The following is a 17,459-nucleotide window of genomic DNA, read 5'->3' as shown; positions in this document are numbered from 1 at the left end:
AGTTTATATTTATTTTGGTGGGTTTTGGAGTAGGGAGCCCCATTTTATAGGAAAATGGATGCTCCTTTTAGGCTTCTGAGAATAAGAAACGTTTTTCTTCTCAGCCAAGGGGCATTTAAAGTTTTAAAAATGGCCTTGTGGACTATATGTGGTCCAAGGGCTGTACATTGCCCACCCCAACCTTCATATTGGACAAACAAATCAAAATGCATTGCAGCAAATGAGATTTCCCAAACGATAGAGAAACAAAGGTTGGGAAATCATTTTGCTGTCCTCATGAGGATTGGGGCTAGCTGTAAATGTGTCCTGGTATCATATGCCAGGATGATGGGAAGAGGGATAGGACTTAACCTGCTCTTCAGAGGCAACTCTATCTTTCCTCATGAATTTCTTTGACTCATCTCTTTACATAGTGTAATAGTTTTAGTCACTATGGGGCCAGGTAGGAATTTTTGCCTACCCAACACTGCGTTGGAGAACTGGACAATTGTCTAAGGGTGTCTTTAAAAGGTCTCCATGGCAGGCTGTTGGGTGAGATACGAACTGGTGGTACACCTTCTGGCACATTTGTGTAGGATGGGAATTTGGGACCACCCCAGGGTATCCTGCCATAGTGGGGGTTGGGAAAAATCTCCTGTTCTTGGGGTTGGTATTCTGCTCTCACCTGTGGTCAAAGCAGGCTGGGGACTTACTGTCTAGCCTTCCAGTCAATTAGCTGGACCTGGGAGCAACCCTGACTTTCAGGAACTTCTCTCAGGGTCTATGGGGTTTTTGCCCAGGGAGGCAGGGGGTGTGCTCTGGGGAGACTGATGGTTCAGTCATTCTCACACCAAATTTCTCCCATATTTAAATTTGCTTATCTCAAAAAAAAAAAAACCCACCATCAACAATTAAATAGGTAATAGTTAATACATTTGCCCTTATTTTATCCCATCTTTTGTGCCTTTTCTCCTTATTTCTAGGGTTTCATGTTCTAAAAGCAAAGCATTATACATGGTTACAAATTATATGAGAACTGATATAAAACCCTCAGTCTCCACTTGTTAACCAAACTGTGCTTGGTTTAGTTTGGTTTGAATCAAATGGGAACTGTATGTATTAAATCAAATTGTATCAAATGGGTAACTGTAGTAATAATGAATGCGGAGCAGGCAAGACCATAGATGTGATTCCATGACAGAGCGGGGTCTCGCAACTAAGTATGAGGTCAGCCTGTTCCTTGTTAGACTATCCTGTCTCTATTGATATTATCTAAATGTCCAGAATTGGGAGGCCGAAGTGTAAATTCTCATTGGATGGCAAATTGACTGACAGTTAATTTTCTTCATGAAATTTTGAATAATTGGGAAATTATTCACAAAACTTTATTTTTTTTTTTTAAAAAAGTGTTATTGTTAATAATTGATTTATTCAGTCTCATGCCTCAAAGGTGTTTTTCCAAAGTGCTCAAACAGTAAGTACAAATACAATCAGCTCAGAGACACGAGCTGCATAATTAAGTCTTTTACTGTGTTTAAATGATAAACAAATTGAGTGACTAGCTAGACCAATCTTGTAAGTTTGGAAGTGAGACTGCTTTTACAAGGCATGGTGTAGGGGTTTGAACATTGGACCATGACTCTAAAAAATTAGGGTTCAAATCCCCACTCATCCATGAAACCCATTGATTGATCTTGGGCAACTCTCACCCTCTTTGTCTCAAAGAAATGCAATGGCAAACCTCTTCTGCACAAACCATACCAAGAAAAAACAGTGATAGGATCACCTTAGCTTCACCTTAGGTCAGGAATGACTTGAGGGCACACAACAACAATAATCGAATGGGGGGATAGGGCAAGAAAATATTTCAGAAACCAAACTCTGTAGTGCAGTGTCAGTTTGAAGTGAAAATATAAATCTCTCTCTCCCCTGTCCCCCCCCCCCCCCTCAAAAAAAATATGTTACATAAGGTTTGGGCAATGACACACATTCTCCATTGCTCTCAGTTCAAAGGAGGAGAGCACCAGTTTCAGAATACAAATTAGCCCAGATACAAGGCAAACACCTCATGCCAAATATTAATTACAATAGTCACATCACCCCCTAGACCAATGCATGAACAAATTGTATTTGACTGCTTCTACCTTGGACGGAGGTAGGCAGCATATGCTGAGAGGTAGTCACAAGATTTTAAAGATGAGAGTTGCGCTCCAGGTAAGGCTGTAATCTTTTGCCTATATCATTTTCACTCTCACTTTATACTGTGCTTTTTAATGCCTTTTTAAAATCTGTGTGAATGCGAATGACCTTTGATCTGGGCATTAATAAACTGGAAACTTTAAATGCAAGGAAATGTTGTTTTATCTTCTCAATTTTTTTAGTGTTGGTGTTAAAGCACAGAATGTTGTCCAGTATTTTTGTCTGTGCAGTATGAATAAATAAACAAGTCTGCAATACACATCTTGTACCAAGGCAGAGGGCAGAGTCGGAGTAAGCCCAGTAGAGATTTGCTTCATGGATGCTTTGTCTCTGTGAAGATGGGGTTGAAAGTCTTGAGAAATTCAGTTTCTGTGTAGGATAGGTCTTTTTATGTGTATGATGGAAGAATTAATGTTTGAGACGTGGAATTATTTAACTGGAAAATTATACTGGAGGTAGGGGGAACGAAAATTGTTATACTCGTAGCTAAAAGAGAATTATACTGAAACCCTTGAGTGGAACATTATAAACCCTTTCTATATTGTAATATGCACATACACATACCTCAGGCAAAACTGAAATGGAACCTTTTCTAAAAGTAGCTTTCTGATTCTTATTAATTTTAGCCAAATTTTCAGCTCCAGGGTCCAGTTTACATTATGACAACTAATTATTTAATGAAGACCATGACAATGCTTTTATTTAAGTTAAGAAAAGTAGGGAGAAAATACTCCAGGTTTTCATGTAATTTATGTACCTTTGTGACACAGAATTGCTCCATTTCAAAAATGTGTAGTTTGACTCACTGAAAAAGAAACTGAACAAAAGAACTTCATAATGGCATCTGTAGTGTCCTCTTTTAAGACAATTCTTTCCTTTTCTGTGGATTATATCCCTATTTATCTCATATTTACAGGTAATCATGTGGCTGAGGGTTATCTTGCTTATTCAGGGATTTTTAGTTGCCGATGTTGCTCATTCTAGTCACTCTCTTTTGATGAGAATGTGGTCATTCTTGCATTCTGTTTCATTGCATGTTATTTCATGTGTGTTCTCTTAGTAAAGAAATGGGCGATTGTCAGAAACATGCTTTGCTCAAACCTACCCCTTATAAGCCACACTTAAAACATTCCTCTTGTACTGGAAATAATATTACATCACTTCCAGATGAGTATTAAAAATGCCCAAATATCTTTTCATTCTTTCTGGTTTGGGCCTAATAGTATCTCTGACATTTTTAAATTATTCCAAACATATCTTGTTATTCACACCACATTTTTAATATATACACATATTACATTTCATTACCTAAATATTTTACTGAAACTTTTTAAATATTTCTGTAGTCTAATATCATAAGTCATCAGAAATGCTATTGACCTTGATCTAGGGCCCTTCCAGATAAGCCCTATATCTCAGGATCTGATCCCAGGTTTTCTGTTTATCCCAGATTATCTTGCGGTGTGGACTGATATAATCCACGTTAAAGCAGAAAACCTGGGATCTAATCCTGGGATATAAGGCCTGTCTGGAAGGGCCCCTAGATATTGCCAGGCTCCACCTATGACTTGCTACATTTCCATCCATGTAAATTATTCTGTGTGACCCCTTCTATACTGCTATATAATGCAGTTTGAAACTCATATAATGCAGTTCAATGAAATTATATGACCGCAAGCAGATCCAACCAGTCCATCCTCCAGGAAATAATGCCCGGCTGCTCACTGGAGGGAAGGATATTAGAAGCAAAGCTGAAGTATTTTGGCCACATCATGAGAAGACAGGAAAGCTTGGAGAAGATCATGACGCTGGGGAAAATGGAAGGAAAAAGGAAGAGAGGTCGACCAAGGGCGAGATGGATAGATGGTATCCTTGAAGTGACTGGCTTGACCTTGAAGGAACTGGGGGCGGTGACGGCCGACAGGGAGTTCTGGCGTGGACTGGTCCATGAGGTCACAAAGAGTCGAAAACGACTGAACGAGTGAGACGACGACGACAATTATATAATGCAGTTTGAAACTACATTATACAGGAGTGTAGATGGGGTCTGTAGAGCGAAGGGATTTCAGTCAGGTAACCCGCAAAGATGAGAACAGAACCTAAGAACACTCCCAGGATCCACCAGGCTACATGGTCACTGGCCAGTCTAGTTGAAACATAATGGGAACTATGTTCAAAAATAAAATTTCAAAGTTCTAGATGGGAAAAATGCCTTAATGCAGTGTCCCATCATCTGGAAGATATAGTTCTAGACTAGATAAACCAAAGATCTGACCCAGTTCCAGATCTCATGCCTCATTTTCTGACTGGTTTTGGCTTTGCCTCTTTGCATCTCAAAGATTGTAAGTCAACAACTTCAATGGTATGCTTGTTCTCAATGTATATGTGCAGTAGGGGTCAGATATCATGAGAAACATCCCAACTGTAACAGCTGTTCTATAGAGAAATCAGCTGCTGCATGATGTGATAACTTCTCTTTCACTGGCATTATTTTAGCAGAAGCTGGTTAGCCATCTGTCAGGGATGCTGTACTTGCATCCTATGCTGAAGATTGTATGCTGGGCAGGGGACTGAACTAGATGTCCTTCCAAACTTGTGATTCTGCAATAGACCATTTTCAATGTAAGATTAATCTTTCCCCTGCTTTTCTTGCTTTCATTTTGCTGCAGTATTCAAAGGCAAACAGACATCAAGAGCCAGTGATGGAAAAAATGATGGAATCTAGTTTTTCAGGAACTCAGCCCTTTTCTGAAGCCTTGTCTCCTGACAGAGGGGGCCAGACTATGAAATCACACAGGTAAGAAAGCAGATCTTTATTGGTATTCGTTGTGTTATATGTAGGGAAGACAGTTGTAGCTAACAACTAGGGAGGCATTTGGGTGTGTAAAGTATTAAAGAAACCACATTCTGCTCATTAAGCAGATGGTCCAGCATTTCTCAGGCTACTGACATCAGTCATAACTTCTGCTTCAAATTCTACTTCCTTCTCTCGCTTTTCTTTTCTTTCTTTTTTTTGTACAAAGCCTAGAGGAAGTATTAAAGATACCATCAAAGCTGTAGTCACAGATCAGTGAATGAGACAATTGTATTCTGAGAAGCCATTACAAAATAAGATTCCCCCTGCCATCCTGCCTCATCTCTGTTCATGAAGTTAATGATTCATTCTCCTGCATGCCAGATTGAGATGCCAGCTTCTAAACTTCCTCAGCATTTTGTTCTTACCTGGGCAAGCCTACATAGGCCAAAAGATGTTCCTTCCACTAGCTGGCAGCACATTTTTACATGGCCAAAAGCAAAGGCATTTGTTCCTCGGGAGTGTTTCACGTGTGTATGTCCACTGCTTGGTGACTTGCAGCCCTGAATGTAATGAAGGCTCATATTTTCATCATCCTTGATAAAGGAAATGTTTTGATGCATTGAGACATTGAGAGAATGATAAATTCTCTTGAGTTTCTTTGCATGTTAGGATTTCCCACCTCCCATCCCCCATTTTTTGCCCATTTTTTAAAATTTCAGGTTTAATTGGCTTATGAATAAACATACAGATTCCGCAGGCATAACATCTGCAGTTTTGAGTATTCAAAGATTTGGTTATTCACAAATGTGATTTAAATGTTATCCCATTGAATTTCTGAGTCCTTCAGTGTAAATCTCTGGTCAACTTCTGTTGGAGGTTTATCATAATTTCATGCTGGAAGAATTTTTTAGTGATCATACCTCTGTAGGGTCAAATAGGCTGAGAGATAGCTTTTATTCTAGAGCTGTGACTGTATTGAACTCTATGGTTTCACATTGATGTGGTATTAGGGGTTGTGCAATAGTGATCTGATTCTGGAAGGATGAGTGTTTAGTATTGTAATTCTACATACATAATGTGATTGGAGGTGGCATTTAATTTCATTGTACGATGTACTATGACAATACAGTTATTCTATTCTAGATCTTCCCATGCTATTTTATGGTCAACTTATAATGGGAGTTGATGACAGAGTCATGCTGGAGAACGTTGAAATTACGATAGTGGTGTTCTCTCTGGTGAAAACATAGCTATTTTTCATTTGTGATTTTTCACTTTCACAGAAGTCTTGTGCCACCCACCCCAACAAATGGGGTGGGTTTTGACTGTATATTTCTTTATTCAGCATATAGCTCAATAATTGAATATTTAATTTTATCTGCTACTGTGGGAGAGTCTCTGCATTAAAACAGGTCAAAAGATGAATTATGAAAGGGAAGGGTGAAAGTAAGACTATCTAGGGATAGTTTTGTCATGGGCACCTGAATGGTTTCAAAGGTGAAGCATCAGGTCATGGATGTTCTGCAGCAGCAGCTCCAGGTTTTCTCTTGTAACTCTATTGGATGTCTTATGTCTATTGGATGTTCTGCCTAGGTCAGAAATTTGAGAAATTTCCTGAATAATTTCTAAGTTTCTGTCTTCAAACGTCTAAGGCAATGATTCTCAAATTGTGGGTCCCCAGATGTTTTGGCCTTCAACTCCTAGAAATCCTAACAGCTGGTAAACTTGCTGGGATTTCTGGGAGTTGTAGGCCAAAACACCTGGGAACCCACAGGTTGAGAACCACTGGTCCAAGGGCACATCATGTTTCAATGGCTTTGTAAGATTGCTGTCTGATATTAACAGAACAAGGCAGTGATAATTAGAGTAGCAGAGCAAGTTTTATGCTTTTTTCATCAGAAGTAACAAAAAAACCCTTCATTTTTACACAGATATTGTTTTGCACACATTGCACACAAAATATTCTGCACAAAAACCTTTGGGAGAGGGAACTGAACTCTGGCGATCTCAGCTGGTGGAGAAAAAAGATTTGATTTTTTCTGCTTGCACACAACAATTAAATAATGAGAAGATAATACCATTTATCGTATTTTATGTTATATAAATCATCTATTTATTTATAAGAAAAAATGCAGCAGTTTCAGCTATCCTTCTTTATTTGCAAGCATCTGTTTCCAGGGTTTTTGTGTCTCTATGTATTTCTGTAGGTGTGTGAATGCATTTACATTGTGAGTTCTTCTGTCTGGTATTATTATCTATAATAATAATAATAATAATAATAATAATAATAATAATAATAATAATAGAACCATGCCAGTTGAAGTGATTGTGCCCAACTGGACATGATAATATCCAGCCTCTGTTAAGAAGCCTCCAAAGAAGGAGCCTCCACTACACTCCAGGGCAGAGAGTTCCACTGCTGTTCCACTGCTCCTTACAATGAGGAAGTTTTTCCTAATGTTCCGGTAGAATCTCCTTTCCTGTAGTTTGAAGCCATTGTTCCATGTCCCAGTCTCCTGGGCAGCAGGAAACAAGCTTGCTTTCTCCTCCCTATGACCCCCTCACATCTTCATACGTGGCCTTTATCATTTCTCCTCTTGGCATGCTCTCCTGCAAGTTAAACATGTCCAGCCCTTTAAGCCACTCCCCACAGGGCTTGTTCTCTGCCTAGGTCAGAAATCATCATTTTAGATGCCCTCCTCTGGACATATTCCAGCTTGTGAACCTCTCCCTTGAATTGCAGTACCCAGAATTGGACACAGTGTGATTCCAGATGTGGTCTGACCAAGGGGTAGCATGACTTCCCTGGATCTGGATACTAGACTATTTATGCAGGCCAAAATCCCATTGGCTTTTTTTGCTGCTGCATGGTATTGTTGGTTCATGTTTAACATATTGTCCACAAGGAGGTTTAGCTCTTCAATGGTTCAATTCGTTTCTCCGGGACCGGAAACAGAGGGTGGAGTGGTCAGGCCAAAGCTCTGAGAGCTCCTGCCTTTGCTGTGGAGTTTCCCAGGGTGCTATCCTTTCGCCCCTGTTATTTAACATCTATGTCCGACCACTTGCTGGACTAGTGCGGAGCTTTGGCATAGAGTGCTACCAGTATGCAGATGATACCCAGCTACTCTTGCGTCTCGAACCTGGGACAACCACGATGCCTGAGAACTTTAAACTATGTTTGGAAGCAGTGATGAGTTGGCTGCGAGCAAGTAGACTAAAAGTGAATCCCGCGAAAACTGAGATACTCTGGCCTGGCCAGCCACCAGAGTTAACCCAGTCACTGCCTGATCTTGATGGGGAAGTTCTGGTTCCGTCTGCTACTGTTAAAAGCCTTGGGGTTGTGTTGGACTAATCGCTGACGATGGAGGCCCAGATCACTGCCATAAGTAAGCAGGCCTTTTTTCATCTTCGCCAGGCAAGGAAATTGGCATCCTACCTCTCAACAGAAGCATTGGCAATGGTAATCCATGCAACAGTCACCACTAGGTTGGATTATTGTAACGCCTTATATGCCGACTTTCTGAAGACAAAAACCCAGAAGAGCCGAATGGTCCAAAATGCGGCGGCCAGGCTTTTAGCGGGATCATCTATAAGATCCCATATTACACCGATTCTGAAACAACTGCATTGGCTACCAATAGAACATCAGATCTCTTACAAGATACTGATCCTGACATTAAAGCTCGAAATGGCCAAGGACCATTATATCTTAGGGACCCCCTCATTCCTTTTTTCCATCAGTGGTCACCTCGATCCTCCCAGGAAAATCTCCTATATGTACCAGTGAAGTGAAGTGAAGTGAAGAAGGACTCCAAGATCTTTTTCACACATACTGCTGTCAAGCCAAGCGTCCCCCATACTGTATCTTTGCATTTCATTTTTTTTGCCTAAGTGGAGTATCTTGCATTGATCCCTGTTGAACTTCATTTTGTTAGTTTAGTATTGGACAAGTCATTTATGTCAATCAGGTCAATCAGGTCTATATCACAGGATTGTTGTGAGGATCAGTGAAGAAGAAAACCGTGCTATATTATCATGTAGAACAAAGGCGGGAAATAAATGCAACTAATAACAAACAAATGAAAAATGGGTGATGTTAACAGACTGATTTAGTTCATATCTTACCATTGCACCAGAGATTTGAATGCAGAACTTCAACAGTACTATGTTCTCAAAGCATGGAAAAGTATATTGTTTCTGTTTTCCAGCTATTGAATTTGATCTCCTTCCATCACGTTTTTATTTCTTTCCTTCTCTTTCTTTGGAATTTTGGCCATGAACATTGAATTATTTTGTTTTCCCCCATCCCTTAAAGCTTTTTTCTTTCCTTAATAATTTATTTCCTGTAAAATTGAGGATTGTTTTATGTCTGCTGATATTACTTCTCTGTGTGTTTGTGCAGAACATTCAATACTCCTACCACAAGGAAAGCTGATGATTCAATAGCCACTCACATATTTTGTTTGTGTCTTCTCTGTAATGGGGTATAAAACAATTTCATGTATTTTCAGCTTCATATCCTAGTCACATAAGTATCATGACACCACAAGAAATGAGGTGTGTAAAATTCTGGAGGTCGATTTTGCATAATTTCAGTGATGCAGCAGCAAAATCACAGAAAACGAACCAGGAAAGACATCCTGTGAAGCCTTCTTGGAACAAAACATGAGCCTCCAAATATTTCAAATAAACTCAGGAAGGATTTGTTGATTTGGACTTATTTTTTAGTGAGAACTTACATCTTTCTCCACCATCCCAGGGGTGGAGCTGCGGCTGCTGGAGTGATTGACAAGAGCAGCTGCATACAAGTTTTTCCTCATTAGCCTAGCCATAGCCAATATAAAGAAGAAATAACAACAACAACAACAACAACAACAACAACAACAATTTATTTATAACCTGCCCTATCTCCTTTCCAGCAATGTAACAAACTAGCAAACATTCAATGCCAAAACAAACAAGTATCAAATGCATCAAATACAATAAGACAACCTACAATTATATAAGAAAGTGGATCATAGAGCTTTTGGCCAAGTTGGTCTATGTATTCCTCATGCGGAGCGCCTCCATTTTATGACATGGTTCTGTGTAGAGCCATTCTCTTCTCTTCTCTTACTTCTGTTCCTATGCAGTTCTCCTGCCTGTGACTCAGGCTGTCTTCTTATTCCAAGTTTTATTTTCCAAATTCCACTAGAGAGGTACTTAACAGCACTAGGATTTTATTTTTTTTAATTTTTTTTGCATTTGAAACTTGAAGTGCCAGCCCTACCTAACTACCTACCAGTACCTACCTTTCTTCCTTGCAGTTTGTGTGTGTGTACTCCAGCCCCAGCAGCCTATTCCCCCCCCCCCCAAAAAATGATGGAAAGATGATCCTCACCAGTTTATTTCCTGAAGAGGAAACGTGAAACTGGATCCTGAATTATGAATCTGAATCTCCCACAATCTTCTCAAAACACATTTGGGGTTTACCCAAAATTTGAAATTTCTGCTGTTTTGCACATCCCTAATATTTATTACTTACAAAATAAATTCTCACAACAGAATTTTTATGAACTGTTTTTCCCTGTCTGCTTTCAGTTAACTTCAGTTGAAATAAATGACTTACTTACTAGGCTTGCACAAAAAAATCATAAAGTGACATAAGTTGGAACATTTTCATATAATTTGTACTTACAACACTATTTACGAAGCACAGGAATCTCCCTTCCCAAAACTTAAGAATCGAAACTTACCTCATATTTTTTTTCATTTTAGGTTTGTCAATCTTGGAAGGCTCCCAAAGTCAGTTTCAGATTCAGTCAATGCAAAAAGCTAAAAAGGCTGTTTTGCCTCTGTAAATTAATGGTTTTTCACCATTGGAAGAGGGAAAAGAGGGAGAAAGCAAAATTCCCTGGAAAGAAGCACAAAACTCTGGGAAATGTAGCTTGCGAAGACGAGGACCCCTATGCCAGAGAATTCAAAATGCCCTGACCAAAACTACATTTCCCAAAATGCAGTGCTCAGCATCAGAAAGCCTCAATCATGATAGGAGAGAGATTTGCCCCTCCATAGCTAGCCAGAATTCCAATGAATTGGTTCTCCACCAATTTAACATAGGTTTTGGCACAAAAATGAAGTTTCTGGAGTACAACTACTTTCAAAGTAAGGATTACACAATTAAACAGAAAATAACACTTTCAGACTATGAACATGTTGCTGTTGTTGTTGTTATTATTATTCAGAGGCTGGATGGTCCAGATGTTTTGATTGTGCTTTTGCTGCATGGCCAAAAGAAGTAGGTTGGACTGGATGGCTCTATGATTCTTTCATGTATCTATCATACCATACTATATGAAAATATGAGAAGCATTCAATGAGATAGCTTTTGAGACTTTTTTTAAAAATGTTTTTATAAAAAATTTTTTAAAAAAATCCTAGTCATTAGATGTATGACCATTTCTGAAAGCTGGGAGGAATGATCCCCAGTTATCTTTTGTCATTGTATAGAAAATTCATGAAGATAGTTTTTGTGGTTTCATTTTTTAATGTTTTTTAATTAAAAACTTTGAAAATTCTCCAAAAATCCATGGCTAAGTGAAACGTTCTGAAATTGGGTGGGCTAAAAATGGTAAATCTGTTTTGTGCAATTACTTATAATGAAATAGTAATGAAATTTCGTTACTCTCATTACAGTACTGAAATTTTTCCTATTGAAACATTTGAAATGAAATGGCAGTCCCTCCCCCCCCCCCCCCCGCCAAAGTTTTGTAATGACTTTTGAAATAATTTCTTTGTGGATTGCACATGCCTTCTTGGGTTGTGCATGGATCCGTTTTTCCCCCCGAACTGCACACACCTATTACTTCCTGCTAAGAAAGTAAGTAAATGTGATTAAATGAGGTCAGGATCCTCAGAGACTTGCTTCAGTATAACAAACCATTACACTGGCATAAGAATAAATATGTTTATTTCAGTATTAAGGTTGACTTGTACCCAGTGAGGATTAATATGTTTGGCACATTAAAGCTCCACTAAAATCAGTGGGTCTTAATCACTTAGTTAAGCAGCTAAATTCAATTCATTTGAATTCAGGACATGCCAAATCTGCCCTTTAATTTCCTTGGATCCCCATGCATTACAGTATTTAGTAGAAGACTTTTTATCACTTCGTATTTGATGTCATCATGCAATAGCATTTTTAATATTTGAGTGCATTTGATAGTTAGAAAGCAATGGTACAGTAGAGTCTCACTTATCCAACACTCGCTTATCCAACATTCTGGATTATCCAACTCATTTTTGTAGTCAATGTTTCAATATATCGTGATATTTTGGTGCTAAATTCATAAATACAGTAATTACTACATAGCATTACTGCGTAAAGAAATACTTTTTCTGCCAAATTTGTTGTTTAACATGATGTTTTGGTGCTTAATTTATAAAATCATAACCTAATTTGATGTTTAATAGGCTTTTCCTTAATGCCTCCTTATTATCCAACATAGTCGCTTATCCAACATTCTGCCAGCCCGTTTATATTGGATAAGTGAGACTCTACTGTATTTGTGAAAAGGTAAAAAAGTACCTATGCGTATTTAGATTTAATTCAGATCTTGCTTTTCAAATGTGAGCCATTTTGGGTCTCAATTCTGAGAAACAGGCAAAAAATCACCACCATAACATCAACAATATTTTGCCAAGATGTCTAGATTTGACATTCAGACAAAATTTTGCCTTTCATTTTACATTGTATGTATTCAAAAATGGAGTTGTGAAATCAGGAATTTTGTCTAATTTCAAAAACTTCTGAATCCTATCATCATCTAACACAGCAGATTTTTTTCTGTTTAATGGTCTCAGTGCTCGCAAAATAATTTCATTTGTGATCTTCTGCAAAGTGTCTCACAATGGGACTACTGAATTTGTTTTGGAACACATGTTCTCCCTTTTTTTCCCTTCTGTTTTTTAATAGCCAGAAAAGGGGGTGTTAAAACATTTGCTTGCTTCTCTTCCAGAGATAACTGCACATCTGTATAGGTCCCTGTCCAACACACCAAAAGCACCCTGGGATCCATTGTACTGGTTGTGATTTGGTTTTTTACAGCTGTAAACATGTTCCCTGCCAATGAAAGCTAGATACAGGAGGTTCTAATGCCTTTCTGGGGATTTTCTCAGCTCGATTGAGACTTTGCTTCTCATGAAGTATCCAAGAGCAAAAAAAATTAACATCTGCAGGTGTGCAAAACTCGACCAACATACACATTCCATTCTGAGTTACTTAGTTTTTGAATGAAATAAATTACCTTTTGATTATATCTCAAATCTTATCACTGAAATAATGTTTCCTTCTATTAAAGCTATTACAAGCTTTGAGTAAACAAAAGGTGCTTCTCTTTCATAATGAAATGGATAATCAGCTTTGTTTTGGAACAAACTGAAAAGGGGAAACAAAAAGGTTCCCACGGTGGTTATAAATTCAGTATAATGTGTTTTCTGCTTGCTGAATGTATTTGCATCTACTGAGAGAAGGAAACATGTCCCCTGCTGTGAAGTTTTGCCTTGACTAACTGTATCCACACTGCATAATTACAGCCGTTTGATAGTATATTAACTGCCATGGCTCAATATTTTGGAATTCGGGATTTATAATTTTATGAGGGGTTTTCCCTTCTCTATCAGACCTCTGGTGCTAAAACTGTTCGGAATCACCCTGGACTACTCAAGTCTAGATGTAGTCAGATAGATGATGGGATTAGATTGAGGGAATCCTTTCCCTGTTTCCAAAGCATGCCTAGATAGGCTTTACTGTGTTTCCCCTCTTTCTATCCTGTTTACGTCACATCCCTTACTTTGATGTTAGTAGAAATGTGAATCTTCAGGGACACTAACTTCCCATTGGTAAGAATGTTTTATGGCCCCAATAAACTGGACCATGAGGTCGGAACCATTTTGGTTCACTCTTCTCCCTTTATCCTTCTAGCTAACAGCAGCATCTTACTGTCCCTCCAGGCAAGATGTAACTATCTAGATGTTTGCTATTTTTCCTTTCTTATTTTTCCTTAGAAACTAGCTTAGAAAGCTAGACAGCTCCCAAACCTTTCTATCTACAATGGAATTCTTTTTACCTGAATATATGCTTTTTGAACTTTTACTGAGCCTCTGCAATTGATTGCCATCCTAACAGGAAAAGGCTTCTCTTTGCTCACCGCGTGTAAGTATCTGCTGTTTTTGAAAGTCTTCTTTCGCTACTCTGCTACATTTTGTTGGAATCTCCCCCACAGAGTATTAAATTGAGTCTAACCGCTCAGAGATTACCACAACAAAAACAAATTACAATCCCAGAATTCCATAGGATCGAGCTATGACAGTTAAAGCAGTGCCAAACTGCTATACGTCTGCAGTGTGAATGGTCTCTTAGTTGCTTTGCTATGGAAGCATGTTGACTCTTTTAGAAACAAAGTGTTGACTAAAAAAATGTTGGCCCCAATCTTCATAAGGAACAAGGGAGAAATGAAAAAATTTCGGTTTCTATGTGTGTATATGTGAATGACAACTCATGAACTCCTGTACTGCATCTGATGAAGTGCCTGTTTCTGTTTTGTTTTTTTGTTTTTTTGATGCCTCAGCCATATGGTTTGGGATCATATCGTATCATGGAACTGGAAAACTGTCCAGCAGGACAAGGGACAAGGTTCATGGTGAATGATGATGCAAGGAAGTTGTCCAACTAAATAGTTCACAGAACTAGTAACTGGGCAGAGTAGGGTGTTAGATCAGCAATAACTAGACTGGAAGTGAAAGTTTTTCCAAGAGATATATGTTGTCATTAATACGTTGTCATTAAACAGAATACTAGTGAGGTCCTGAGCCAAAGTACATGGATTGGTTCTCAGAGACATACGGCCTCATATATAGAAATACACAGTATAACTGCAGACTACAATTCCTATTATCCCTGTCTAGGTGAAAATTTCCATCTAACATATCTGGAGAGTATCGAGTTGAGAAAGGCTGCCTTAGTTTCATAGAAGTACTAAATTCATGTAATATTCAAAATAAATCTTAAATTTCTGCATTCCACATACTATTAATCTAATCTTTCTTCCTCCACAACTTTTTATCGTAGGGAGTCTGATGGTTTACAGTTGTTTCTGTGTCTTTGTTTCCAGAAGTCTCTCTTCGTGCTGTAGCCCAGGCCAGCGAACAGGGATGCTCCACAGGAATGCCTTCCGGAGGACTCCTCCCTTACCTCGGGGCAGGTTCAATGGAATTACAGGACCAGCGTATCAACAGCTGGAAGAGTCAAGGATCACAGATCAGGAGACAATACCTTGTCAAGGGTATGTATATGAAGACATTCCATTCAAAAATTGGCAATGTTTCATGAGCAGCAACAATAGCATATATATATATATATATATATATATATATATATATATATATGAGTGATGGCATCACGGCAATTCACAAAACAACAAAAGTACAGGCCCCCCAACCTCAAAATTTGACAACACAACCCATCATCCACGCCTCAAGGTTGATACAACAAAAAGAAAAGAAAAATAAAGTCCTAATTAGAGGGAGAGCAATAATTTTTTTATCCAATTGCTGCCAGTTTAGAGGGCTAATCTCTGCCCACTTGGTTGCCTAGCAACCAAGGGACAGCCAGGTTTCAGTTAGGGGACAGGCAGATTTAGGCCTCACTTAGACTTCTTCCACAGATTATCTAATTTGCACTGGATTATATGGCAGTGTAGACCCAAGGCCCTTCCACACAGCTATATAACCCATTTATAATCTTATATTATCTGCTTTGCACTGGATTATCTTGACTCCACACTACCATATAATCCACTTCAGTGTGCATTTTATACAGCTGTGAAGAAGGAGCCTCATATAATCCAGTTCTGAGCAGATAATATAAGATTAGAAATATACAGTAGAGTCTCACTTATCCAACGTAAACAGGCCGGCAGGATAAGTGAATATGTTGGATAATAAGAAGGGATTCAGGAAAAGCCAATTAAACATCAAATTAGGTAATCGTTATACAAATTAAGCACCAAAACATCATATTATACAACAAATTTGACAGAAAAAGTAGTTCCATGCGCAGTAATGCTATGTAGTATTTACAGTAGAGTCTCACTTATCCAATACTCGCTTATCCAACGTTCTGGATTATCCAACGCATTTTTGTAGTCAATGCTTTCAATATATCATGATATTTTGGTGCTAAATTCATAAATACAGTAATTACTATATAGCATTATTGTGTACTGAACTACTTTTTCTGACAAATTTGTTGTCTAACATGATGTTTTGGTGCTTAATTTGTAAAATCATAACTTAATTTGATGTTTAATAGGGTTATCCTTAATTCTTCATTATCCAACATATTCGCTTATCCAACGTTCTGCTGGCCCGTTTATGTTGGATAAGTGAGACTCTACTGTACTGTATTTACAAATTTACCACTAAAATATCACAATGAATTTAAAACACTGACTACAAAAGCATTGATTATGAAAAGGCAGACTGCATTGGATAATCCAGAACATTGTATAAGCGAATGTTGGATAAGTGAGATTCTACTTTAATATGAAATAATTACTGGGATAGAATAATGCAGAACAATATAATCTCTAAAACCAGGACAGTAAATAAACAGGGGAATCCCACACAGGAAACAATCAGGGCCAGCTAACACCTCCCAACAAAGTATTCCCATCATCAAAGTCTGGCAAATCCTGTTTTCTCAGGGCCACAGACAGTAGAAGCACATAAAATATCGCAAACAACATCACTCTGAAAACAAGGGTATTCCAGACAGGAAACAATCAGGGCCAGCTAACACCTCCCAACAAAGTATTCCCATCATCAAAGTCTGGAAAATCCTCTGTTTTCTCAGGGCCACAGACAGTAAAAGCACATAAAATATCGCAAACAACACCACTCTGAAAACAAGGGAATTCCAGACAGGAAACAATCAGGGCCAGCTAACACCTCCCAACAAAAAATTCACTCAGGGAGGAAACAGCCAGGCTTTAAAGCTGCAAGGCCATTACATCCTAATCATTTTTCCTAATTGTAGCATTCATACTTGCCTCCAACAAACAAAAAAACCAATCAGAAATATTGTATATTCACAACCTTTAGGAAATAATATCCCCTGATGGCACAGCGTGTTAAAGCGCTGAGCTGCTGAACTTCTGGACTGAAAGGCCACAGGTTTGAATTGGGGGAGCGGAGAGAGCCCCCACTGTTAGCTCCAGCTTCTGCCAACCCAGAAGTTCGAAAACATGCAAATGTGAGTGCATCAATAGGTACTGCTCCGGCGGGAAGGTAACGCAGTTCCATGTAGTCATCCCACATGACCTTGGAGGAGTCTACGGACAACGCTGGCTCTTCGGCTTAGAAATGGAGATGAGCACCAACCTCCAGAGTAAGACACGACTGGACTTAATGTCTGGGGAAAACCTTTACCCTTGACCTTAACTAC

At 38.7% G+C, this 17,459-nt stretch overlaps 1 protein-coding gene across 2 annotated transcripts in view; it reads left to right on the top strand.

Moving 5' to 3' along the window:
- nrg3 (neuregulin 3) overlaps positions 1 to 17,459 on the top strand; it is a 912,452-nt gene that overhangs the window by 887,934 nt on the left and 7,059 nt on the right. For both annotated transcript variants that reach the window (XM_062977408.1, XM_003223274.4), the window contains 2 exons: positions 4,848 to 4,975; positions 15,127 to 15,297. In XM_062977408.1, the coding sequence (XP_062833478.1) occupies positions 4,848 to 4,975; positions 15,127 to 15,297 (299 nt within the window). The remainder of the gene's footprint in view (positions 1 to 4,847; positions 4,976 to 15,126; positions 15,298 to 17,459) is intronic.

Source organism: Anolis carolinensis, chromosome 3 (genome assembly GCF_035594765.1).
Source record: "Anolis carolinensis isolate JA03-04 chromosome 3, rAnoCar3.1.pri, whole genome shotgun sequence".
Lineage (NCBI taxonomy): Eukaryota > Metazoa > Chordata > Lepidosauria > Squamata > Dactyloidae > Anolis > Anolis carolinensis.
The sequence above is the reverse complement of the archived record's forward strand: the minus strand, read 5'-3'. Positions and strand labels throughout refer to the sequence as shown.